Genomic DNA, 27,759 nt, shown 5'->3' with positions numbered 1-27,759 from the left:
CAAGCTTATTGATCATTGATAAATGTGGTGGAAAACAAAACTTGTTAATGAAAGCAGTTGAAAAGCTGCTAACTTTCTTCCTGCAAATCTGCAGTGTGCTGGGGAGTTTTAGAGGGTAGGATTGTCTGATCACTAGTAGACAAAGAACTTTTGGTATGGAGGGTGACTGTAGCGCAGTAGCAATACATTGCAAAGAGAAATAGCAAGTAGCCTGGTAGAGAATGAGGGATGGAGGAAGGAACCTTCTGTGCTTCTTGGAAGAAAGATCATTTTATACGTATGTGTACCTGAGACACTTGTATGCATTTATCACAGTCACAAAATATGGGCAAAAGCCTGCTTTCTGTCAATTTACTGCAAAGGATCTGGCTGCACCCTTGGCTATGCTCATCAGTTAGGCACACAGAGTGTGGCCTTCCTGTCTACATGAAATGGCAAGATTATTTACTGTGTTGACTGATTGGGCCTTCTAGCCACTTGGCTGCACTGGGCTTCCGGTTAGAGAACATTCATGTCACCATCAACAGCCTATGTGACTTTTGCCTCAGAGTGCATGGTAGCAGGCCTAATTGTGGAACAAAGTAGAGGACAAAGGAAATAATCAATCAGCTAGCAACTTAGCGAAATATAGGTCTGAATCATACATGTTTAGTCCAGTGTAATGGACCTGTAAAAAATCTTAAAACCCTGCAGCTGGACAGCAGATTAGCAGGTTCTGTACTTCAATAAATTTAATATATTGCATATAAGCTGGCAAGAATCTACCTTCAAAAGCTTCTGTCCCACAGGATGAACCCCATTTTATGGAAACTGAACAACACAAATGACTTTCCAGTCCATAGAAAAAAATCTGAGGTGGTAATTGTCTGCAGTGCAAAGAAAGATTGCTCGGACAGTATTACACCTATTTAAAGTGGGGAATTTTAGAGGACCATGACTGACTGGCTCTCTCCTTTGGGAAGACACTGGAAATTGAAATTTATTTAGACCTTTATGTTTGTATATTTCAGTTCTCTAAATACATTTTGCAGCTTTGATCCCTTATATTTCAAAATGACATAAAGAAATGGAGAAAAGCAATACTTGCATACATATGAACACTTGGATGAAAGAGACTGTTTCACAGCTCATAGATTGAAAATTAGTAATCACATACTTTACATGAGTAATGCATTCAAAGAACTACAGTCAATGTAGGTGTCTGTTTTCCAAGCACTGTGTCATAGCCCTCAGGAGGCTAGCTCAAAGGAGAACTCTAGCAACGTGTGGGAAAGAGAGTTCTGTGATCTAAAGGAAAAATCCAGTTCTTCTGATCCTATCATCAGGCCAGCTACTCATTCTATCTTTTAAAATACTGAAAGAAAAGGCAGTAGACAGAAATTTACAAATGAATTTCTTTACTGTTACTGTAAAGCCCGTTCATACTTCAGCCAGAAAGACATCAGTCCAAAAATCTTGAGAGCTGCTAATATACAGATATATATATATATATATATGTTTTTACTTATTCTGAAAATATATTTTGGGAAGATGAGAAGAAATCACTTTAATATGAGACACATTAAGATAGACAGGCTAATTTACATACTACAAAGTGGACTAGCAGTTATATTAAAAAATAATAATAATAAAAGATCTAGACATATGAGTGAAAATATCTCCAGTTGTATTTAAAATAAATATGACAATCATCAGGAATTCTGTCCTTTTAGTACATTATTGCACAGTTATAGATAATATATTTGAACTTTTCATTGTGAAATACTCGATGTTAATTTCTGTTAAAAAGAGCTTACCAGATTTGAGTAACGTCATTCTTTTACAGTACCTTAATGCCAGTACATATAAGAAGACCCCACCTCCAGATGATCTTATAGAAATGATAACAATAATCTGACTAACCAAATGAACATGTTTAGTGGAAATACTGAACATAAACCTAACAAGTTAAATCAGCATGCTAGTGATGTCTCTTTTTTTAGTGAATGAACTTGTAAGTTCATGACTCATTTCCATTTTCAGAACAGAGAGATTGAAGGTCTTCCCTTTGCTAGGCAAATGTTCTGTGATGATCAGTACTCAGAGCCATTATATTAGTCATTTGTCAATTAGAAAAAAGTGGCTGCTAACTGAAGAGTATTTGACATAAACACTCTTCACATCTCCCAAATGTATGCAACATAGTGTCAAGTGTATCAAAGTAATGCCTAGAAGTGACCAACAAAACTAGGATGTCCAATACAAGAACAGCAAGGGAAAACCAATCATAACATTTTTTCCAGGAAAAACTGTATCTTGAGGTCAGTCAGATTTTCCCTAAGAAAAAAAGGACACCTCTTTCCTTTACCAAGGAAGAAAGCAAAAAAGAGGGAAAAAAAAAGAACTACGCAGACTCATGAATAAATACAGGTCTTTAAAGAGACCTAGGGAGCTACGTTGCCTCCCACTTTGGCAAAATGCTTTGAGAAATGTCTTTCTGTGACTTGTCTTAGTAATAGAAATTGTCTTTCCCCTCTCCAGTGTTGCTGAACCACTCATGTTGCTGGTGACTGTCCTTGTGGAAGATTCTGCCTCAATGTCAGATCAGATACTGAGTTGTAAATTACATTTTCCTTCTGCACGTAAGTAGTATAGGGTTCCACCTCCACTGTGTCATCCTAGTAAAACAAAACCAAAAATTGTGAATACAGGAAGTAGTTTATTTTGGTGAGTCTCTGCAAGCTTTTCATCTGGAACAAAGAAAGTAACTGAGAAATAATGCTCCCATTCTAACTTCTCTTTTGACTCAAAAAAAAAAACAAAAAAAAAACAGCCGGAGCAAAGCAAAGCAAACCAACAAACAAAAAAACCCCGACCAAACTACCCTCTTTTGATTTTTCTATCAAAGAAACAGTGTTGCTTTCAAAGATTTGATGGGTAAAGCTACAACGATTCCTGTGATTCCTTTTCTTCTTCCTTCTCTTCCCCTTCTCATGCCCTTATTCTGGCCTGGAAATTTTTGTATTAGGGTCTCTTTCTTTAGAAAGAACAAATAAGCTGAGTGGTGCAGTTGACACACTAGAGGAAAACGATTCCATCCAGAATCCTGGACAGTTGTGAGAGGTGGGCCCATGCCAGCCTCATGAAGTTCAACAAAGGCCAAGTGCAAGGGCCTGCACCTGGGTCAGGGCAATTTCAAGCACAGATACAGGCTGAGCAGAGAATGGCTTGAGAGCACTCCTGAGGAGAAGGGTTTGGGGATGTTGGTTGATGAAAGACTCAACATGAGCCAGCAGTGTGCACTTGCAGCCCAGGCCAAATGTGTCTTAGAATCATAGAATGGCTTGGGTTGGAAGGGACCCCAAGGATCATCAAGTTCCTACCCCCCTGCCACAGGCAGGGCCACCAATCTGTAGATCTGGTTCTAGACCAGGCTGCCCAGGGCTCCATCCAACCTGGTTTTAAACACCTTCAGGGATGAGCATCCACAACCTCTCTGGGCAACCTGTTCCAGCACCTCACCACTCTCTCTGTAAAGAACTTCCCTTGACATCCAATCTAAACCTTCCCTCCTTGAGCTTGAAACCATTGCCCCCTGTCCTGTCACTGTCTACTCAAGTAAATGTTGATCCACCTTTTTATAATCACCTTTTGAATACTGAAAAGCTGCAGTGAGGTCTCATAGAATCATAAAGTCATAGAATGGCCTGGGTTGAAAAGAACCTCAAAAATCATCTAGTTTCAGCCCCCCTGCCATAGGAAAGGTTGCCAACCACTAGACCAGGCTGCCCAGAGCAGCAGTCTCTCAGCAGTCTTCTCTGGATTGAACAAGCCCAGTTCCCTCAGCATGTCTTTGTGGGAGAGGTGCTCCAGCCCTCTAATCATCTTTGTGACCTCTGGAGCCTCTCCAACAGCTCCACATCTTTCCTGTACTGGAGGCCCCAGACCTGGACACAGTACTCCAGATGGGGTGTAATGAGGGCAAGATATCCTGGGTTGCATCAAGAGAAGCGTGATCAACAGGTTGAGGGAGGTGATTCTGCCCTTCTGCTCTGCTCTCGTGAGACCCCGCCTGGAGCACTGTGTCCATTTCTGGGCTCCCCAGCACAAAGAAGGACATCAAGCTTTTGGAGAGGGTCCAGAGGCAAGCCATGAAGATGATCAGAGGGCTTGAGCATTTCCCCTAAGGAGGAGAGGCTGAGAGAGCTGGGGCTCATCAGCATGGAGAAGGGAGAACTCCAGAGAGTCTGTAAAGTGGCCTTCCAGTATCTGAAGGGGGCATGCAGGAAGAGTGTGGAGGGATGTTTTATATGGGTTTTTAGTGACACAGCAAGGATAAATGGCTTTAAAATGAAAAAGGATAGATTTAGAGTAGATGTTAGGAAGAAATTCTTTACTATGAGAGTTGTGAGACACTGGAACAAGTTGCTCAGATAGGCTGTGGACACCACCACCCTGGAGGTGTTCAAGGCCAGGCTGGATGGGGCTTTGAGCAACCTGGTCTAGGGGGAGGTGTCCCTGCCTATAGCAGGGGGTTGGAACTACATGATCTTAAGGAGCCATTCCAACCCAACCCATTCTATGGTTCTGTGATTCTATGATAACTAGGTAGCGTCTACACTAATGAAAGTGTGCCAACACGAAGGCTGGTATTTAACTAATTATTTTACATGAATGAAATTGTGTCTGTCAGCAACAATTAAGAGGCAGGGCAGCAGAAAATAAAGAACAAAAATAGCTAGAATTGGCTAAGTCATTTCAGATATCCAAACTGAAGTACTTTTTTAAGTTGACAGAATTTGAGCCTCATGTCTACTGTAGGTACATAGATAAGCACAATATACATGTCTCATAGCTTCTGTGCATGGAAATACTGTTATTAAACTTGGTAGCAAAATGCAGAGATACAGAACTGATGAGTGATTTTTTCAGCTACATGTTAAGCTTGTAACAGCATAGGGAATTCAAGAATATCTCCCATGTTGCAGCTAAGTACTCTTTCCATTGTTTATGGAAGTGTTTTGTCTTGAGTACAGTTGGCTCTGTTGATTGACCACTCAGGTTAAAGAATGACCTTCACAACTTGCATGTATTCATTCTGAACTCCAGGATTTTTTTTTTTCCTGTGTTTGTTTTGTTGTTTAATCATTTTATTTACAATCTTTCTTAGTATTCCCCAACCCACAAAATTGCCACCCTTCCTGGGTGCTGTTAGTACAACAGCTGTGATCAGTGTATCTAATATGGGCAAGAAGATGTGTGGACTGCAGGACTTGCTCCTTACAATAATAAAAGATGGCATTTGTTGAGTTTTTACTGTTGAAACACACTGCTAATATTTGCTCCAAGTCAGAATTATGGTGATGATGGACTATTTTGTACTGAGATACAGCTAAATTCAAACATATGTGACATAATAGTACCTACTGAAAAAAAAAAGAAAGAAAAAGAAAAGTCTTATGGTTTCTCTTACTTGACCATGTTTTCAGGGCTATTAGAAGATCCCTGATTTGGTGATGGTATAATCTGTGTCATTCTCCTTACCTGTGAGGAATATGTAGGAGTAATATCAGGAGGTTTGCTTCTGTGACAGAATCTGCGAGAAAGAAAATAAGCATTAAAACAAATTTCTTCCTCAATAGCAGGCTTGGCTGGAGGAGCTTTTGAGGTTCTTTGATCACAAGTTTATAAAACATTTTTCTTACTCGTCAGGAATAAAGCTAAAAAATCTTCTCAAGTCTTTCTGTCCTTCACTTTTGATCCTGAGAATGAAGCACCCTGGCTTTCTTTACAGGTGTATTCTGATGTTTTTGGAAGCTTAAACATGAAGTGGAAGCAGATTAAAATCAAAATCCTCTAGAAGGATGCACAATTTGTCCTTAGTGAATTTGTATTTAACTAATTATTCATATCTGGGAGAAAGTTGGGACAAAAGCCAGTTTGGGAATAGTAGAGAGAGAGAATTTGTCAGTCAAGAGCATATTAGCCTTTCTCTGCACAAATTATTTTTGTATTCTTTTTCACTGGGACTGCTTTCTTCTCCATTCCAAAGCCTAAAGGGAGCAGAGTTCAACTTCACCCAGAGAACTTCTTCAAAATACATATCTGCTGTCCAATCAGTTGATATGGCAGGATAGCACTGATGAATCCCCTGGCACATGATAGAGCTTAGTGAAAGAGAAACCAGTCCTATAATCTGAACAAGAGAGACACTGACAGGCTCTCATAGTACCTGAAGAATGGACTTACTCTGCCATTCCTGTCAGAGTGAAGAGTTTCCATTCAGTGCAGCATGCAGTATAATGAGTATCATTTGCCAACATCTAACCATCTATATTTTACTCAGTGGCGTTATTCACTGAAGATTTGTGCAATGCACAATAACTACAGTAGAAAGTAGAAATATTTGATACAGTTAATTCACCCATAGTAGTTACCCTGAGCAGCACAGAGTGACAGAATCATTGGATTTCAAGACACAAGCAGTATTTAAAGCTTTCTGCTAGCACCAGACAAGTTTTCACTAGCCCCACATTTTACGTACCTGCAACCATGGAGCTTTAAATAGTAAATGACAGCCATGAAGGTGATGATGATCAGGAAACTGAGAATGATGGCTATACACAGGATAAGATCTCTGTATGCTAAACACAATGAATTAGTCTTAGTTGTGTCTTCTTACTCCTCTTTCTTTAATATTTCAGTATAAGTTTAAAGCTGCTTTAGCACATACATTTTCAGCATGCTTGTAAAGTAAAATCCTCTTTAGCAAAAGGGAAAGTCATTAATGAAAGCTATCTGAGAAACAAAAACATAGTTTGTGTCAGAAGCAAAAGCAGATGGCCCAAATTTCACAATGGACAATTCATGACATTTATGCACTAAGTTGTGGATGAGCCTCTCACAAGGACTCGGCATATCTCCATATTGCAATTCACATGTAGTTGTCCAATTAAAGAAAAAAAATCCAAACCAAAAAGCAGAACCCAAACGTCTCACTATGTCAGATATTCACAACTCAGAATGAAGTGATTTGTTCATTTCTCCTAGATATATGGTAGTTTGGTCTCTTTCTCTCTCTTACCATGATCCGAGAAGGAGATCATTTGCATCTCAACAAGTTTTACTGATGACCTACTTCCACATGGTTGTTTTAACAATAAGAGCATGTCTACTCTGACGCTTCTTCCTAAAGCTTTCCAAATACCAAAAGAACACTAATGCATCAATGTACTTCCCTTCTAGGGAATAAACCACTTGGAAATAGTGTCTGGAATGCAAAAAAACTGTTGAAGTTTATAAGCAAAAGTGGTATGGGATAGAACTCATCTATATAGGATTTCACTGTAGGTTTCTGTAGCTGTGGAGCAAGAATGTGAACAGAGGGCTAAACGGGACTTTGAACACTGAGCATAGAAAGGGAAGCTTACATGAGGAGCAGTTTATGGACTTGGTCTCGTTCAGAGTCGCGTGGGACACAATGCAGGTAGGATTCTTCCCGTTGGTGCTGCGTGCTGCAAACCTGCTGACAACAGTCACTGTCCCGTTATCGTGACTGTCTGCTCTAGGTGTGGAGTTGCTCTCTGGGACCCACGAGATCTCAGCAGCCGACTTCTCTGTCTCTGCCTCACACACAGGGTTCCCATGGTCATCGCAGTACAGAGCCATTCTTGGGGCAACTGCAAAGTACCAGGAAGGGGGGAGATGCATGTGGATTGCTGCAATGGGATAGGAGGTTTTTTTGACTACCCAAAAGGAGCATAGGGAGAAGAGGAGAAGTGGAAGTGCCATCTCATCACAGCAGCGTGTTCCAAAGCCACAGGAGACAACCATGGTGAATCTTTTTTCATTTTGGACAATTCTCCTACATTCAAGTGAGCTACCATGGCCACATGCCCTGAGAGGAGGTATCCCTGGACGTGAAGGTAGGGAATTCTCCAGAATACAGGGCTGAATTAGACTTGTCCCATGCAGCCGTTACTGAATGACTGCAGGATAAGAGTGTGCTCATTCAGAATCCTCCTTTAGAGTACTGGAAGTTGCTTCACACTCATCACTTACAAATCTACAGGGGAGAAAGAGGCAACAGAAAGAAAGAGTGTTTTGGCAAATAAGGAAAGGGAAGAAACAGAGTTACTCTAAATGAAATGCATGACCCTTTATTCCCATGAGAAAGCTCCTCTTCTTAGCGCACACTTCTTCCACTGCACAAGGAGAGGAGGAGCTTTGTATGCCCAGGCCTGGACACGGTGCTCTAGAGAACAGTGAAATGAGGAAGGAGACTCTTACCTATCACAGTCAAGTGATACAGGTAGTGGAAATTCCCATCTGCATTTACCACTTCGCAGGTATAATTTCCCTCATCAGCCTTTCCTACTTGCTGTATCTCAAGTGCCTGATCCCAGTCTGGTCTGGATCTCCAGTTTATTCTGTCACTGCAGCTGTTTTTTTCTGTCGAGTCCTTATCAATCAGGTATGCCAAGGTGCATTGGTGTCCAGTCTTAGGGTTTATTTTCCATGTTACCATACTTATATTTGTTCTGTTAGGGCAGGTCATCACAGTGTTGTGACCCAGGTTTGCTGATACTCTGCTAATTCCTGGAGGAGACAAGGAAAGAGAAGGATGTATGAAAAGGTGTCCAAGGATGCCACATATGGCCTTCAGAGTTCTTGTCTGTGCTTCATGGGGAAATGTCAGCAAGGTTACGTTCTGGAGGGAGGCCCTGTCTTTGGTTATCCAGAAGTTGTCTGTCATCTGCTGTTACAATAGAATTGTGGAGCCAGTGGGCTATTACATTGTTTAGTACAGTCTATCAACATGTTTCCCTCTGGGGCTTATCTTATTGGATGAGAGAGGTACTGGAAAAAGATCATGCTCCAGCAAATCGATTTTATCAGATCAACATCTTATTCAGATGTATTCAACTCTTTGCTCATTGCTTAAACATTTGTTGGTAACATTCATTTAGTAGTTTCCTGCCTCTTGTTAGCCATATGCCTCTGTACTCCCTGTCAAACTCTCTGTAGAGTTGCCACTTTTCCAGATTTGGAACCTACTTTGTCTTTGTTTTTGTCACTTGGATCAGATTCTCTATTGGCAGTCTTTCCTCAGAAAGTCTGTGATTTCTACTGTCCTGATAGGTAGCAGAGATATAAACTGATCTCATCTTCCTGTACTGAAGGAAGAGACATGCCCTTTTCTAAAAGTATTGTCTACTATCATGAGAAGTACAGTAAACATATTTATCCTTCTTCCTCAATTGAATACATTTTTTATCCTCTTATTAGGCATCTAAAAAATGTGAGATTATCTTACAGTTCTCCTGCTTACTCCATCATGGAACCACTACAAAAATTCAACACTTAGAACATTTTTTAATATGGCTGAGTTGCTACAATTAGAATCATGAATTTGCTGACTACACTGTAGCAGGCAAAGAAAGCTTATTCTCAATCTTCAGGATTTGTACAGTATTTAGATCCAACCCAGCATATTTCTTAGTTCTTTTTCTCTCTGAATGCCATCTTAAAATGAGCAACTCTGCAGGTAGTGCAGCATCATAAAATGACCTGAAAAACACCATGTCAGACACATACCTGGGGAAGATGGATGGATAAGAGTAATGATGCCTTTGTGGTGGGACATGGTTGTATCTGGTGGATCTCTTCTGATTCAGAGGAGATTAGTAGCTCTTTAGGCCTCCTATTCCAGAAAGTAATGCTGATATCTTCTTAGAAAGGAAATTATTTTTGTCTGATTTAGGTGGGAATTAAGTTCTGCAGTTTGCTCTTTGAAACTACCCTTGGAATATGGCCCGTATCTATGCATAAATATAGGGATTATGGCTCTTCATGATGGCCATGATCCAGCTATGTTTTCACAGCATTGTTTACACTAAAATATCGAACTTCAGTAGGACATCCCTAAAACTAGGCACTGGAATGAGGGTTCTACTGAATGAGGTTTCACTGAAAGGCTCATCTCCGCTAGTAGACAAAAGCAATATTAATTATTTCGGTTAAACCCTACCTGTCCAACTTGCTAGTTTTATGTTTTCTTGCCCTCTTTTTTTTATGCTTTAATAAATATATATATGTAAAGAAGTTTTGTTTCTTATATAGCCTCAAATTGCAGCAGAAGAGGTTCAGGTTGGATGTCAGAAAAAATTCTTCTCCAAAGAATGATTAGGTGCTGGAACAGGCTGCCCAGGGAAGTGGTGGAGTCACCGTCCATGGAGATGTTCAAGTAGTGTTTAAATTTTTTACTAAAGGACATGCTTTAGTAAGGGAATATTGGTTGTAGGTGCATTGTTTGAGTGGATGATCATGGAGGTCTTTTCTATCCTCGGTGATTCTATGATTAACTATATAATATATTTTTTATGCAGCCCAAGAAAATTCCTCTTCACTCAGTGCAGCCCAGGCAAGCCAAAAGGTTGGACACCCATGGGTTAAACTCTGTGTACCTTTAGATTTCTTCCAGTGATTTGCCTAAAACCCCAGTTTTGCATCATAGCAGACCTCTCAGCTGTAGATGGTGTAGGCTAACACCTTGTGATCTCCTCATATTCAGTGTTCTTTTTCTTAGCAAGTTTTCCTAAAAAAGCTTGAGAAACAGACAAGCTGAACAGATATTTGCCACACACAAAAAATAGTGATTCAGAAGATAGGTGGATTTATATGCACCTCTCACCAGTGTTCTTTTCCCCCATTCTTGTAGGAATTTGCCTAAGCACTTCGGGGCTACTACCACCTTTTATTTGACCATCTGGTCATGACTTTTCTCTGGAACTGTTGTTACCAAGGAAGTAAGCAACTTTTACGTCTGCATTCATACAAAATAAATCCAGCACTGTGGAAAAGATCTTGACTATGCCTCTCAGACATGACTACAGCACAGATAGCAGTGGGGGAGCTTTGTGCAAGAGGAAAGTTTATTGCCTAATGTCTCAGAGGTGTCTTTTTATTTTCTGAGTCTTTGTGGACGTACTCATTCACACCGTGTGTGTACACAGTGCTCGTGTGCTTTCACGCTCTAACTGGTGGCAGTCCACGTAGGGCATATATGTAAGTCCTACCCATCTTTGCTCCATGCATGCAGCTACAAAGGTGTAAAATGTGCCCATACCTCTATCCCTCTTGCTTATGGGGCTAAGATTGCAGAGGATCTTTATTCAGCTGGTGTAGCAACTTGTGTTGACTCGAATATTGTGTCTTGTTTGTGAGTTCTGTTTCACATTTGCATGGGGACGTTCTGTTTGTTTTTTGTTTGATTTTCTTTCTATGACACTGACTTATTTTGGGCTTTAAAAGATGACTTTTGGATGGAGTCATGTACAATGCCTTTTGTCTTTGTCTTTTCATGATCCATGAGCTGTGTACTTGAAGAAGCTAAATGTTTGTATGGAAAAAGCCTGGACATAGTATTTGTGTCCTTTCTGTAAGTTATAGCTTTGGCCATTGGAAGGGGGACAGCCAGGCCACTGTGATGGCTCCTCTGTATTATGTAGACAAGATTTTCTTATGCAAGACAAGTAGCTGCACAATCAGGATTGCCTTCAATATTTTTTTATTTTTTATTTTTATTTTTTCCTATGCGTCCATGAATTACTTTTCCACAAGCTGTCAGGACTGAATCATTTTTTTAAATGTTAGCTCTTTTTATATTGACCAGCCTTATAACTGCTCATATGCCTGTGTCTTCAGCTGACACATCAGAGGGATCAGGTTTCTAACCTTCACTGTTTCCTTGACAATTACAGTGCTGTGAAGCCTCTCAAAATGATGTCATATTTGGGACAGTTTTGTTTTATTTCAACTAGCCACATTGGGATATTTTCCTTAATAAGGTAATATGTGAAGGGTGTTGTTCACAGTAAATATTTATGTAGACAAGCACTCAGAGATGAAAGAAAGGTTATCTGTCATTGTTTTTTAAGATTAGTTCCTTATTCTCTATGACATACTTAGTACACTTCCTCTGTAAGGCCATTTGGAGATTGAGAGAAAACAAAATCCCAAGGCATAGGTAGCAAAATGATGTGAACAGCTGGAGAGGGGATGGGACTTTTCTGTTCTTTGTATCCTGTTGAAGGAGAAACCAAACAACCCAAAAAATTAGCAGTGTATCTATACGTATAAACAAACTCCTGAAGAATTAGGTTAAGTGCTGGTAGAACACAAGGAAACAGCCCAAAGCTGCACTGGAGGAGGCTCAGACTGGACATTAGGAAAGATTTCTTTACCATGAGAGTGGCCCAACACTGGAACAAGCTTCCTTGTGAGGTGGTTGGTGCCCCATGTACGTCAGCGTTCAAGGAACATTTGGTGAAGCATTCAGTGATATGCTTTAGCTTTGGTTAGCCATGAAGTTGGACTAGATGATCTCTGGAGGTCTCTTCCAACTGTACTACACTATTCTATTCTAAGTGCAAAGATTTAGAAGACCTAATTTGTGCTTGATTATTCAAACCTTTGCCAAAGCCTTCCCCAGACTTGACGCTTCTGTGTTTCTCGGTCCCTTGTGTAGCACTGGAATTCTGTGACCTCTGCCAACACAATATGAAGACCAGTTCCTGAACATGTACCACACTGTAAGAAATGGTCCTAATGATCACCACCTTCAAGTAGTTAGATCATTACTGAAATCAACAGATGGTTCTACCTTAATAATATTATTTGATACCTCATTATCTTCTGGAATCTAAGTGAATGATCATTTCCAGGTCAGCCACTTTTCCTTATGTTTAACTGAGTTCTTGGAAAGTATTTTCCAACTTGCAAGATTAACACAGTTCATTGTATTTATCTTACTTACAAATTCCCTTAAATGTTTTTGCTTTTTAATTTGAGGATTAAGTATCCTTTGAGTAAATTCTTTTCCAAGCCTAGACCTATCTCCTGCAGATTGGTCGGAGACATCCCTGCAATATTGCCCTCCACTACATTACACAATGCTGTAAAGTATTAGTTACTTCAGCAGGATAATATATAAATCAGAATGTAATTCCAATAGGATTTTTTTTTCTGGTAGAAGAGGAAAATTAGGGGGGCAGGATATAAACCATCCACTTCTAATTTTCATTAAATAATGGAAATAATACTTAGCTTTCTGCTGCTTATTACTGCCAGAATTTATCAGCTACTGTTTCCAAGCACTGCTGAAAATGAAAAGTGCTAATTATTCACAGAGTTTTCTGATACATAAATTATACACCAGCCCTACAAATGCTTGTTGTCTTAATTCAGTTATTTAGTATTCTTTGATACACTGTTACACTGAAGGTGTTTTAAATGATGAGTTTTTTCTGCTAAATGTAATTTCAAGAAAATTTGAGGTGCGTGTTTTAAAGTCAGATTATTTTACCAGAAAAGGAACTGAAAAAAGCCTTTTCTCTCAGGATGGCTTCTACATATGAGCTCTATGAATGTCTCTGAAAACTGGAGAGCAAAGTGTTTCCTCTGCCAGCTTAACAAGGCCAAGTGCCTCAGAGCTCTGAGTCATGTCATCAGTACAGTTGACCTCATCTAAAAATGACTAAGCAAACCTAAGCATTCAAGCTGACTGCATGTTGGAGCTGAGGTGGTTGGTGGGTTTTTTTGGATAATGTTTGCAGTGTTGATCAGGAAAGACAATTTTGTGCGTGTGTAATGGTGTATGCTTTCATGTACATGCTATGGGAATATAATTTTAATGGTCTTTCAACTGTGCATTTCCCAAGCAGTCCATTGTGTTGAGCAATTTCCCCACAATGAGTTTGCATACTTCAGGACTGGAAAGAAAAAGGGAGCAAAAGTAGTGCTTTCTGTTACGCCTTTCTGTCATAGTCTCCCCAGAATTAGTCAGGTACCATTCTTTTGAAATGATAAGCCACATGAGTCAGCTTAAAATCTGTTAGGTTATATGTAAGTACAATTTTAGGTTTATGATAAATCTGTAGAAGGGTTCTGATTTCCACTGTAACTTATTTAATTAGGCAAATGTTTTTCTCCAGATGACAGATTAAATAGTAGAAAATATTTTTGCTTTAGTACGTCCTATCCATACGTACTAAAATATACTAAAATATAAATACCATAATATTAAACTCCTTTTACTTTAGTGCCCTCTTTCATTACTAGAGAATGGATAAGTGGCATTTACATAAATATAAATTGTATACATTCTTTCTTGCTTTTCTTCTTTTGTCATGTATGTTGCTAGAATCATAACCTTTAGACTTCATTTACTGAAGAAGGATGCGTGTGCCAAAAATGCTGAAAGGTCTGGTTGACTTCTATTTCTAAATTGACTGAAAACCTCCTCTTAAAGTGGAGTAGGGAAGATGCTATTTCCTCTGTTCTATGTAGAACAGAAACATATTTCTAGGTTTTATCATATCTTATGACCCTGTTAGTATTCTCCTAGAGCTATCTAAAACTCTGACTGTCTGTTGTTGAGTTGAAAGAGAAAGGGAGGCAATGGTGAAAGAGCAAGGCATAACTGCAGGGCCTATCCAATATGGATACCTAGTTCCAAAACTAGTGAGGCCAGGTTCTGCTTGTCCTTTGCTCATTAGCTCTGCTTGTCAGCCACATGGAGGTACAGTGCTATTGTATAGTTAATGCTTGATGAAAATTTACAAAGCAAGAGCTTATAAAGAACAATGTTGTACATTTTCTTAACGGTTTCTGATAGAAACAGGATTTCCCTTCTGTTTCAAGCTAAGACACAGTCTACTGAGATATTAAGAATTTCTATTCATAACTACCGAATTAGCTTTATTTAAACACAGACTAAAATATATAAGCTCTGGAATTAGTCTGCTAATAGTTATGGCACGCATGTCCTACCCATGGCCTGTGGGCCACCCACTGCCCAGCCCATCCTGCCCTGTGGCCACCCCCTGCCCCACACCATCATGTCAGCAGCTCTGCCCCACCAAGCAGCCCAGCCGTGACCGTGCACCCATCGTTTACAACAACCACACAGCACTGTGCAAGCAGCACTGTCTGGTTTGAAGGCAGGACATGGGGCTCAGTGCGGTGCTGACTCAAGAGATGGCAAATAATGTTATGCATTTTGGTACACTGGCTGAACATACTCCTGTGAACAGTGAAAAATATGCAGCCATGCTTTCCATTATGATGAAGGTATTCGGAAGCCGGTTTCAAGATTACCAAAGAAATCCATTTTTTTATACTTGTAACTTCATTTTCAGTTGACATAAATACATTTGTGTATGAAATTTCAAACGTAGTGTATAGAGTTATAATCAAATATTCAACTAAAAACTTTGATCACGTCTCTTTACCAGACCTTTATAAGCCTTCTCTTACCAGAGAAAAATAACCATCACTTCACAACCACATCTTATTTGTGTCATCGCTTTTTGACAGTACGTACATTCGTGAGCAACTGTTTTCGAGGATGAAGCAATAGTACAGTAAAATTTCATCAAAAATCTGACAAACATCTTGAGAAGTCAGCAGGAATTTCTACAGCTGCTATTGAACCGGGCTGATACATCAGTTTCACACACACACACAAAAAAAAAAAAAAAAAAAAAAAGATCAAATATTCCACTAATTTTATGGGCTTTTTTTGTTGCTCTTTTTTATGTTTTAATAAAAAATATTCAAAAATAAAGTAAGTTTTGTTACTTATATACATTAACAATACTGTATATTTTATATGCAGCCCTAGACAATTCCTCTTCACTCAGTGTAGCCTGGACAAGCCAAAAGTTTGAACATCCATGAGCTATGGGATCAACCAGCACAGAGGCAGTTCTTGAATGAAAATTATCCTCATCCCTGCCCTGTTCTTCCTGGTCAGCCACAGCTTTACGTTAGTTTGAAGGTATTAAAAGGATCTCCTGTTAATCAAGAGCTGCAGTTGGTCATGCTGTACCTTTTCTTTCTAGTGGGCAGTCCAAAAGCCTTCTAGTCTCTAAAAGTATTCTTTATTAGAACATAAACCAATATGCAAGGAAGTGATAACTTTTCAGGTAACTTATAGTTGTTGGCTGTACTCATTAACAAAATGCTCTCTGTGCCTCTTAGAAAATGGCTCCTTCCGCTAGTCTTCTTTTCTAGTCCACTAGCTTTCAGTGGCTTGTCAGGCTGCATGGATTTTACATAACTTCTTCTTGTCTTCTTTTTCCATCACTTCTATATCTTTTTGTAGATTTGTTCCAACCACATCCTTTGCAAGGTTCTGTCTTCCAGTCTGTTTTCTTTGCCTTTCTGTAGCCTGCCCCAGCCTGCACTCTTGGGTATGAGCTCAGCAGCTCTGGAGGAGGACACAACCTCCCTCTCTCCAGGAATTTAATTAAACATAAAGGATGTATATCTTCTGTGTAGACAAACTAAACAAAACTATTCCGCTGCTAAGGACGAAAGGTTCAATGCTGTAGGTATTAAAATTCAAACTGGTCACTGCACTGTTGTTTCCCGGAGTGGTGCTTTCATACTGTAAAATGGCTAACAGACAGTTGCTGAAGTTTCCTCTGTGATAGCTGATTGATTTAAGACCTACGGTATCAGGGCATATATGCCATACACATCAGCATTTAGCTATTTGAGTGATGGCTTGGAATCAAGCCAGTACACTGCACCCTCAGAAGGTGAAATCCCATGTTATAACTGAGCTGAACTGATAGCTTATTGCAACTGAAAAAGTGAATAACCAGTTTAGCAAAGGCCTCTCTCTCTGTGGGTCTGCAGACAAGAAGAAACTTGAAGAGGTGGGAGCTGTTACGCTTGTCTCCTTGCAGTGATAACAAAGGATGATAATTAAATGTCAGCCCTGTTAATGATTTCATTCTATCCAAGAGAGACTATACAAAGGACCACATATCTACACATTTATTGTAAATAACTTCTCATTTTCAGTCTTATTCACAAATGAGTGAACTCTGAGAAGTGGCAATCATTTTTTTCTGTTTGCTGGAAGGTGCAGAGCCTTGGAGAACACGTTATCAATCATTCTGATGTAGAAAATAGACAATTAAGATTCAGAGAGTTCTGTACAGCTCCAAGCTGAAGTACCCAAATTTGGTTATTGACACTAATCCCATGTCAACAGATTTCACTTTGGAGCCTCCTTTGGCAGGTTGTGAGGTTGGAGACAGGTTTGAAGACCAGACTGAAGTCCTCCAATTTGACTCCAGACTCTGAAGTTCACCTTATTAAAATTCAAATAACATCATGTCATCCTTTCAGTGTCTCCCCTTGACTGTTGTATAGATTTAAAACAATGTTTGAGAATGTCCATGAGCTCTATTCCAGTGTGCTGAGTTTGCATTCCAGTGCACTGACAAATTAAGAGTAACAGAGCACCAACAGCCTGCCCTGAGGTGTTGTGGAGTCTCCTTCTCTGGGGACATTCAAAACCCACCTGGACGCATTCCTGTGTGACCTGAGCGAGGTGTTTCTGCTCCAGAAGGAATTGGACTAAATGATCATTTGAGGTCCCTTCCAATCCCTGACATTCGGTGATTCTGTGAAATTCCAATTTGAAAATGGACATATCCTCACTCAGGAAAAAACATACTCAAATGAGGAGTTGGTATTTGTGTTTCAGAAATGTACTGGTTACTGTTGTCACGCTAAGATTACTGTAATTGAAAAAGACTGGGGAAACAAATTGCCTTGTTTTTCTAACATGGTTTATGTAGCCTGTTTGACAGCTCTGGTGGATAACTAGTTACGCCAGTTCTTCTGCAGTATCACTTAGTCATTTCTCTTGTTTCTCAGAGTATTTCACACAGTAGAAGGAGAAATAAATATTTTAAAAACAGGAAAATCTGAATGTGAAACCACTAAAATTCTCAGAGGAATCACTGCAAAATCAAAGACAGCTAAACAGCTTGAAAACACTTCCAATTCCTTTCAAGTAGGAAATATTTCCACCCTCTGTTATTCTTTGCAGCAGGTAAAAGCTTTTCTTACCGCCAGAATGATTCAAGTTCCATGACAGCCTCTATAGAAATTCAGGTGCTAAAGAGTTTTTCACACTGTAAGGAGATTACTTTAATTTCTCAGGCGCAATCCTATCTATGTATTTCTGACTTCATTTCTTGCTGTCACAATCTGCAACGTGTTTTAGAGCATCCTACCCCCCACCCTTCCCCCTCCCTGTGATAATGACACATTAAATTTAGGCGTATAAAGAACTGAAACAGTTATAAACCACAATTAAATGACTAACTGTATCTTGGAATGAATACCTTATATTAGTCATAGCGAGTTATGATCAAAAAGGCAGTACCAGACGCTTGGAAGAGGCCACACACAATAGGTTGAGCACTGTATCAGTTTTCCTCTTCTACCATCATAGAGTGCCTGTGAACACTTAGAAAGTCTTGTCTGGAATGAAGTGAAAGATAAACAAACGGAAGGTCTTTGTACTAGGATATAAATTGCTAAATTACTGTCAGAACTTTCTATATGGCAGCTTCATGACTCTGTCAGTGTATCCAGAACAACACAGGACAGAGTGCAGACTGAAAACCTGCCCTGCATTCTGGGTAAGCAGTTAGTAGTTTGAATGCTGTAAGTCTCGCAGTAAGTCTCACAACAGAAATACATGAACCAGCTGGCTTGAACTGATGTGAATTCACATCCGAACTTCAGCTACAATCGTAGCTTTTTCAGTGTCAACACATCTATAGAAGGGCAGCAACTGACGCAATAAAAGACTGAAGTCTTTATCGTCAAGTTCCCTCAAACCCTCTTTTAGCCATCTTTGTCATTATTCCTTGAATGTACCATTTTCCCATTTCATTCTATTTAGGCCTTTTTCCTGTCTTCAAAAATTCCATTCTTCTGTATGCCCAAATTGTTCTTCTGTTCTTGCAGCACATTTCTACCACGATTACTGTATCATTTGCAGCATGTAGCACTTTCCTGCTGTCTTACCAAGTTTAGTGGCAGATTTAAAACACAGCCAGAAAGTTACACAGTTTCACTGTGAACTCTGCTTTTACAGTATGAATTGTCTGCAGCATGGCTGGAATTTTTGTAGATTAAAACTTCAGGGCGTGATTGTCTGTCTTGCCCAAAGACAAGTACACTGACAGAACTTAATAAAGGACCAAAGGTTTCAGTTTTTGCATTCCAGACAGAATATAACTTTGCAGTTGCCAAATCCTGGTTCTTAAAGTTTCTTTGATTTCCTCATGCTGTTAAGCTTTCTTCAGCATCCTTTCAAACAGTCATTCAAGACAGCTGATTTTGTAGGCAAAGGAAAGATGTTAAATCTCACCTCGTTGGAAATGAGGTTTGATTACAGTGTCCTCTCAAAAATTCTGAATTAAGCTGATGAAAAGAGAAACAGTTGCAGGGACATGATGGATAAAGAACTGTTTCCAGGAGAGAAAGCAAAAGACAGTGTTGAAAGGAAGTGCCACGTTGAAGGTAGCTTGCTAGTAATGCTTTTCAGCAGACAAGTTTTGTGCTGATTCTGTGTAACATTTCTAATAATTGCATAGGTATTTGTATCTGGAGTTTGTGAGGAAATTTGTTGAAGGCAGAAAGTATACAGTATTACAGAAACACCTCTGAAGAATAACTGGGTAACATTCACGAATGGAATGGTAGATATGCACTGAAATCTGTCAGCTCAAAATGTAATAACAGTTTTAAAAAGTACAACAAATATAGGCTGGAAATTGGAATAGAGTGTCTTGCCTCAATCTGGATTAGAAGTAGCCTTTCAACATGTTTAGGGTTCTTTTCTGTTCTCTCTTTTTTTTTTTTTTTTGGTGCTCAAATTGTTTATAAGAAGAGTTTCACAATACAATGCCTATAAGAAAGGGCAATTTGATGCAGTGATTTAGGGATCTTTTCTGAGGCTGTTTCTACTCTTACATAAAAGAGCTATGTCTCATTATCTACATGCCTTTGTAGAAAAATAGGATCAGTATGCTTCTTTAATGGAGGAGTTGGTGTTGAAGTGATGTGTTGGCATCATCCAGCCTGCAGAATTGGCACGCTTGCCCAAATCTTCTATCATCAATAAACCTTCACTGAACTTAAGCTGTCATGTTTTATACAACTATGGCTATTAACTTTAAACTCACTATAGCAACTTCTGTATGCAAACTCAGTAGATCTTTATCCTTGCAGAATGTGATCTGAAGAGGATAAGAGGAAAAGAGCTTTTACACTGGAAGCCAAAGTGATTTTTGGTGCTATTTCTTTCATAATAGACACCCTTTGTAATAAACTGTAAATGCCCTCTGAACACTTCTTATTACAGGAACAGAGTGTTTGATATTCTGTTCTGCGTGCTAAACTTGACTTTCTACTCTCTTCCTCATCAAGAGAAGAATACAAAGAGTTTAACTGTTCATGCTTAAGAGGAATTTTCCTGTTATTCCAAACAAAAATAGAGCATTGACAGCAAATGATGGATTGTATGTCCTTTTTTTCTTTTTTCTTTTTCTTTTTTTCTTGTTTTTCTTTTGCTGCTGTGAAAACAGGCTTACAGATTCATCTTTACATGGTTAAAATCTCCGTCATACCTTGCTTGGTATTCAGCTTCGGCTTTTCTTTTCTAGCATTTTCTTACTTAGGAAAAAATAAAGCAGCATAAGAAGAATCCCTATGCTTTATTTTTTTGAATGATTGTACCACTGCGTATAAAATATATTACCTATGAGTTTCAAGTAGCCTGTACATCTGTAAGTTCATTACCAAAAAAAATGTGCTTGTAGTGGTGGAGTATGTGGTCAATTTGCAAAACTGAACTTCTCTATTTCTGTAGTTATGAAACTAGATACCTTCAAATGCTGTGTTTGGACCATAGCAAAGTAAACTGTTATGTCACATGAACATGCTTTGAAGATTGTGTTAGGGCAATTTAGATACCTTCTGAAAAATTTTTTTGCTTAATTTAATAGTACAGGGTTCTGTTTTAAGCATCTTGGTAAGAAAAGCTTGTTATGGTGGTTTAGGTTTGTTTATTGTAGAAGAAGTCAAAGTGATTCCAGCACACAGAAACAGCAGAGCAATCGTGAAATAGACACAAATGTAAATTTACCAGAACACTTTTTCAGCCTATGATTGTTATTTCTGGAACAGGATTTGAAAGTAAGGTAGAATAGGAGGCAACAAAGATAGGGAACACACCAAGTCAGTGGAAGTAACAGGGTAGTAAAAGGCTATCATATTAGCAAAGGAGAGTGAAAAAATTTTGTTAAAGAAAGAAGCTAAATGAAAGCTGAAAGCAGTTGCATTCAAGAATTTGTGTCGGTGATCTTGTACTCTAGACAGGTTGGTCTGACATTCTATTTCAATTTTATTCGCCTCATACACTCTAATTCCAGCACTGATGCAATGACACTGATTTCACTTCTTTGCTATTGTTAGAACTGAACTAACCATAGAGAATCACATCTCATTCCTAAGAATGGACTTCTTGCAGCTTCCTCTCAAGCACTAGGTCCTATCTATTGTCACAGGGTAGTACTGGAGTCAACACTGCAAATATTACTCCAATAAGGAGCTTCGTTGTGTGAATCTCTCATGGAAAAACTCACCCTCCCTTATCCTTTTCCTTTGGAGTATGTATGCAGATAGCCACTTGAGGTGCCCTGTTTGTTCTGTTAAACATGGAAAAGTCTTCAAAGTTTGCCAGCAAGATTTTCATTCTGAGTCATTTCCAGTGCTTCTACCATGAGGATTCTTAGGAAGAGCTGTACAGATCATGCACCAGCAGTTTCAGCAGTATACTTTTCAGCCTCACTCAGATGCAGATTTAGACATGACAATCATGAAGTGGCTTTGCTGAGCTGACCTTTTTCTTGTTTGTAGAAACTGACCAAAGCCACATGAGGCAGCATGCTAAGGAAATGTTAAGGAAAGTACGAATGCAGATAAAGTCTGATTACACACAACAATTTTTTCATGACATTATTTCATTATAGTTTGCTCCAGTCTTCAGAAAGGGAGCACAGTTCCATCTGAGCTTCCACACATCATTCCAGTTCTCTGGATAGGGTACACACACCAGATTGTCTTAATACATTTGGCCTGGGATCTCTAAGTGAAAAACCTCGTCACTACAGCTTGCTTAGAACCATCACACTAATATTGAAGTGCCCAGCTCTCTGGGCAGCTGTTTTCAAAACTGTAGACTGCCTGTGATGCTGTCATAATTTGTGTTCATGACCTTAGGACAGTTCTTCAGCATGCTTCTGAGATAATTTCATGTCTGACAGAACAGGGACAGCTGTTTTGTTTTTGCTTTACTTGCACTGTGCCTATTGTGTGCCACAGAATTTAATAGTTTGTGAAGTATTTTGAGTTTTTCCAAGTAGTGGCACTATGGTTAGCACTTCAGATCCCCTGTCTGGTATGTCAAATGCACTACCGAGTGGTGTTCCCTCACTGCCAGCAATGACTGCATCTACTTTGCTTAAAAATATCTTCAAGGAGCTGCTCTTATTTTCTAGCCAAGTGAATAAAATAACTCATTTCCATGCAGCTTAATTCTACCTGTCCATAAGAGTGATAGACACATGCACATTATGTGTTATTCAGAGGTGTCTCCAGCTGACAGTTTAGGTTTCTGGATCTGCTGCTCAAATTCCTAATTCATTGGTCGAATCTTAGGACTACTGTGTGCTGTCTGGAAGAGCACAAACTCTGCAAATGCAAATAAACAGTATCTAGAAGACATTAACTGCTATAGCTAGAATATATTAAACTTAAGTCAGTGACACTGATAGAAAGGGTTAGGAGTAGCACTGTGTTTGGCACCAAAGCCCTGCCCATGCTTGATTGCAGTCATTCCTATTAACCTTAGAGAAAAATTCCAGAAGCTGATCCCTACTATCAGCATACCAGTGATCTTCCACCACTTCTCAGACAGATGCAAGAGATCCCTGCCATATTTCACTGTGCCTACCACCTCTCCTCAGCAGAAATCCTTATGAGAAGAAAACACCTGTGCACATTTCCCTTTTTTTCCACCCAGATGCCTGATTGCTTACAGAGAACAGTTTGACTCACCCTCGCTTCTTCTGAGCTTGATAATAGCGAGCAGCAAGAAGACACACACAGCCTTTCCAGCAATCTCCATGTTGGCTCCTGCTTTCATGGCTGAGGCAGCTCCGTCACTCCATCTCTCTTGCTGCCAGCCTAGATGTGGTCGTGGGGAGTGTTTCTTGTCTGCCAGTGCATCCTCAGCAGCCTCTGCTGGTGTTTTCTCTTCCCTCTTCCTACTCCTCTCCTGACCGCCTGACTCCTCAAAGCTGGAGAGGTTCCTCCTTCTGACTTTTCTGAGCACTAGGCTTCCTGTGCTGAGTGCCTAGGCGAACGCTGAGGAAACATACTAAGCAGCTCTGCCTTCCGTTCATTGGCTCTCTTCAGGAGGCTGATGAGCAAAGATAAACCCTGCAGCGGATCTCAGATGGGGTAAAAATGGAGGAGATTATTCAAGCCTGAGTTTAATATCAAAAAGAAAATCTTTGCTTTGGGGAGCTAGTAAGAAAATCTTCCTCTTTGTCATCTCTACTACCACTAGTCTAAATGTCTGGCACTTCTTTGACACTGCGTTATAGAAAATTCCTCTTCCTGTCTTAAGGATTTCTCCCTTTCTGTTGGAACAACAAGGCTTTCAAGACCCTGGGAGGAGGAACTGTGTGAGAAGAAAGAAATACTATTTTACATACTTTTCAACAGAAATCAAACCAATTGTAGCTGACCAACATCTTTCAATGAAAACTGGTTTGTTTATTTTTTTCAGAATGGTATTTTTTCTTTTGATAACACAGTTCCTGTTTCTTCACCTCCTCACTGATTTAGTCATTTCAAATTCAGAGCTTTATTTTCTCTCCTTAGGACACAGCACTTCCCTGGCACAAATCTGTGGGCCAGCAGTAGAGAAGTTTCCACTGCCAAAAATTACAAGTCAGAGTAATTATCACCGAGGATAGAGTCAAAAACAGCAAAGGCAGAAAACAGATCAAAGTCAGCAAAAAACTGAGGTTTTCAGGAACTAAGGCTGCACAGCACTTTTGGACATCAACGTCTTTTGTGAATAAGTAAAAGAACAAACAAACAAAAAAAACCTGATAATGACCATATAAAGAAATTGAGACAAGGCAGAAATTCAATTTTCTTGGTCTTAAAGTCTTACTATTGACTACAGGTTTGTTTGGCAAGTAGTTCTGTAGATTTTTCCCATTTGATTTTTAATTTCAGTTTAACATTCTGATACTTCTCTGCGCTATTCTGAGGTTTTCACTATGCTATTCATAATAATACCCTGGTTTATTTTGTGGCTGTTCAACACTGATCTAGAAATGTGACTGAATAACACGAGGGCAAGGAGAGGAAGAGGAGTCATTTGTTTAAGTCAAGATTAAGATATAAGGTGGGAGAAGGAACTGGGTAACATACAAGCACTACGAGGCCTTAAATGTGAAATAAATGATGATCAAACCTGATGCAAAGGCAAGTGAAACTGAAGTGGTGTAAATGTGGAGACTGGACTGGACTCCGAGCAACCTGGTCTAGCTGTAGATGCCCCTGTTCATTATATGACCTTTAAAGGTCCCTTCCAACTCAAACAATGTTATGATTCTATATTTGACAAACGGATGACTGCTGCATGAAGAGAAATACTCGAAGAATGAAAGATGCACTGGGATAGAAGAGATTTTAGAAGAGAGTAAACTACCTTGTTAATAATGAAAATCCTAGTTTAAATGATCACAGTTACAGGTTTCTGCCATTCCTACAGGAATTCCTTTGGAACCAGAAATTAGACAGCTGAATTCTTTTGCTAGGCAAATATCATTTAAGATGCCATTGGGAAGCCTTGTGGACAACTTTCTGCTTCAAGCCTGGGTGTTCTGGAATAAGTGGGGCCTCATAGGAGAAGGTAGGACAGAAATCTGAGGATGACAGAGGCTGGAAACTGAAGTCATGGTGCCTTTTTTTTCCCCTTGTGAAAATACTGCTGCAGGTAACAGAATTTAGGATGTGTGACGTGCAAAGTCTGCAGTGAGATGTTTTTGAAAACATCATTTTACCACAGGAAGTGGTGGATCCATAATTTCTTCTTCCTGTCCTCTCAGTTACAGATTGGAAACCAGGATTCCATGACAGAGGAATCAACCCCAAGAAAGGCTGGAGTGGGACAGAGGATGACCTAGATGGAAAATAATGCATGGAAGTGGGGGAGAGATATCAGGGATTGCTGGCTGCGTTGGTTGGAAATGTCCTTGTATTCGATGGAAAGGAGAAAGAGAGGGACAAACTGATTGTAATAGCTGAGGCTGAAGCCTAAGATGTACATCTTAGATACTTGTAGCAAATACACATTTCTACACAGCGGCAGAGCCTTGTTTGTTTAAGGTGCCATGAGGAGCCATTGCAGTCTTCCTTGTGTCTGAACATTCCCTGTCTTCTGTGTACAGACTGTATAAACTTGGGCTTTGCCTGTGGTTTTCAGTGTGGGTTATCGCAGAACCATTTTATGTTAATTATCATAATGTTATCAGATATTATTTGACAAAGGCACTGTCTGTGATCTGCTCTGTTTGAAGTGGTTTTACTCAGCCTTAAAGTCCTTGCTGACAGCGGATTCCACACCAATCACTTGTTCAATAAGAAATGGAGAAGTGTAAAGCTGGATTATGACTATCAAGAGACAGACAGAAACGGAATTTTTTCAGGAATTTCATTCGCAGTGCTGACATGAATATCAGTGTGCTGGAACCACAGCTGGTATAAACTGGTTTGCTGGCCTGCATCTTCTTGTGAATCTGCCATGTTTTTCTACACATGAGAATTCTCCCTGTTGTATCTTCTTCTGTGTCAGCTGGGTACCCTAAATCTTGCAACCGTACAAGTAGCACTATAGGCTGCACATATATGGGAAAATCCAGTTATCTCTGAAGCTCAGAGTGGTTCTGGAAAAGTGTTGGGATTCTCTGTGCTACTGAGATAGTTGTCTTACAAACTAAGTACACATTCTGGTAATGAAATACAATGGTCTTGTCTGGGAGTTTGGCAAATAAGTAGAATCAAGGCTGGAATATGTTACATAGCAGCCTTATCCAGTGCATAAGGCATTAAAAAAACACTTTGGTTCTTTCAGAGATAGCAGTATATGTCACATTTGTCACTGAATTTCCTGCCTTTTGATCATCTGTCTTAGAGCCTAGAACTTGTTACACTTATAATGAAGGAAAAATAATTTCTTATGTTTTATTTGCATCCTCCACAACAAAATACATTACTTTTGAATATAAGGTTGTATGAAAAAGCAAGTGTAAGTATTGGATAGCCTCACTTCTTGTATGGGCAGCTGCAAAACTTCTATATCCACCTTGCAGATGCACTTTACTTTGTTTGTCTATTCCTCCTAATATTCTGGTTTAGAACTTATACAGAGTTTGTCTAGTCTACTTGGAGTGTGATTGACAGGCGTCCACAAACTATGATCATCTGAATGCTTGCAATTGCACGGTTTGTCATTTCAGCGCCCTGTGCACCAAGGTCATTTCCTGGCCCACCACAAGGCGAGTCAATGGCACTATAGCTGGCTGTGGAGATAAAATTTACAAATTTTGTAGCAGAAAAGTGACATGATAAGCTGCTTCCTGGTTGTTCTGTGGTTGAGTGTTGTTTATTCCTGGAAACACCCACACACCTGAAAGTCCTGCTGAGAATATGGTTTCTTTTACACAACACCTACTGAAGCATAGGTAAATCTTAGATGAAGCCCACATTCCCAGAGTTCTTCTCCCTTCAGGAAAGCTGGCATTGAATAGCAAGACTGAAATTGGAAGGCCTGGCTCTGAGTTCAGAGCTATTGTACACTCTTTATACACTAGCATGTAAATAGAATTCTACTCATGTTTCAAAGTATTTCTAGGGGTGCTGTGTGAGAGGCCGAGTGCATTAACCACTTCCCTGCAGCCTAGTCTGAAATTCTGCTTCCTGTGTCTCCCTGGATTCCTGTCTCAAAAACTTCTGTAAGCAATGTCTGTGCTTCTCAGTTTCTAACAGTGCAAAGCATCCTGATCTGGCTTTGAGCTAGCTTTAGAAATGGAAGATGTACAGATGAATCAGCAGCTCTGCACCTCGCCAGGGCAGAGCAACTTGTTCATGAAACTAACTGCTGCCCAATGGAGGCGAGTATTCAACACAATGGCATGTCAGCTTACTTGGAGCTAGTTCTGGTATCACTAACATATGCACAGTTCTGTTGATGTGAAATGTTGTGGCTCTTTTTCAGCATTAAGATTCCTAAAAACACGTGATTCTTACCAGCTCAAAACTCCAGCATAAGCAAAGATATCTAGGAGTTTTGCCCTGTGGTTATATTGGTTATATATATATGGTTATATAACACTTTGGTTATATTGTAGCCTACCTCCCAGCATGACTTGCCTTGAACCCTGCTCCAAATCATGCGAAGAAGACTGAGATAGTTGGAGAAGTGCACTGAGGGCGGATGACTGAAAAGTGGGGAGGAAGTGACTCAGAGGACCAGATTAAATGAGACAGATGTTTGGTGAGCAGGAACTTGCAGATGAGCCCTAGCTCCCCTCTGTGCAGGAGATCCAAAACTGGAGTCAACCCTTCTTTTCTTCAGTCAGGAGGAAAATCTTGCAAGAGGTTGTACTGAAATAAGTCACTGTTAAGGCTCTGCTTTCTCAACAGGAAGATGTTTCACTTCTCTGATTCCTTAAAATGCTGAGCATTTTTCACTCTATTCTTCTCCATCTGGATCAGAGGACTTCATCCCCCATATAACTATATTAGGTCTCTAGG

General features: G+C 39.7%; 1 protein-coding gene across 4 annotated transcripts in view; it reads right to left on the bottom strand.

Annotated features, from left to right (window-relative positions):
- Window positions 1-1,380: 1,380 nt before the first annotated feature.
- Window positions 1,381-27,759, bottom strand: part of CD200R1A (CD200 receptor 1A) — a 51,148-nt gene continuing 24,769 nt past the window's right edge. Inside the window, exons 1-6 of one of the 4 annotated variants that reach the window (NM_001079484.2) lie at window positions 22,981-23,269; window positions 8,269-8,577; window positions 7,410-7,658; window positions 6,524-6,623; window positions 5,524-5,575; window positions 1,381-2,657 (exon numbers count right to left, since the gene is read on the bottom strand). In NM_001079484.2, coding sequence (NP_001072952.2) covers window positions 2,535-2,657; window positions 5,524-5,575; window positions 6,524-6,623; window positions 7,410-7,658; window positions 8,269-8,577; window positions 22,981-23,068 — 921 coding nt within the window. In that variant the 5' untranslated portion in view covers window positions 23,069-23,269 and the 3' untranslated portion in view covers window positions 1,381-2,534. Of the gene's footprint in view, window positions 2,658-5,523; window positions 5,576-6,523; window positions 6,624-7,409; window positions 7,659-8,268; window positions 8,578-9,576; window positions 21,047-22,980; window positions 23,270-27,759 lie in introns of those variants that run through there. The other 3 variants (XM_040646637.2, XM_046943209.1, NM_001397235.1) reach the window with 3 other exon arrangements.

Source organism: Gallus gallus, chromosome 1 (genome assembly GCF_016699485.2).
Source record: "Gallus gallus isolate bGalGal1 chromosome 1, bGalGal1.mat.broiler.GRCg7b, whole genome shotgun sequence".
Taxonomy (NCBI): Eukaryota; Metazoa; Chordata; class Aves; order Galliformes; family Phasianidae; genus Gallus; species Gallus gallus.
Note: the sequence above shows the minus strand (reverse complement) of the source record. Positions and strands in the feature narration are given on the sequence as shown.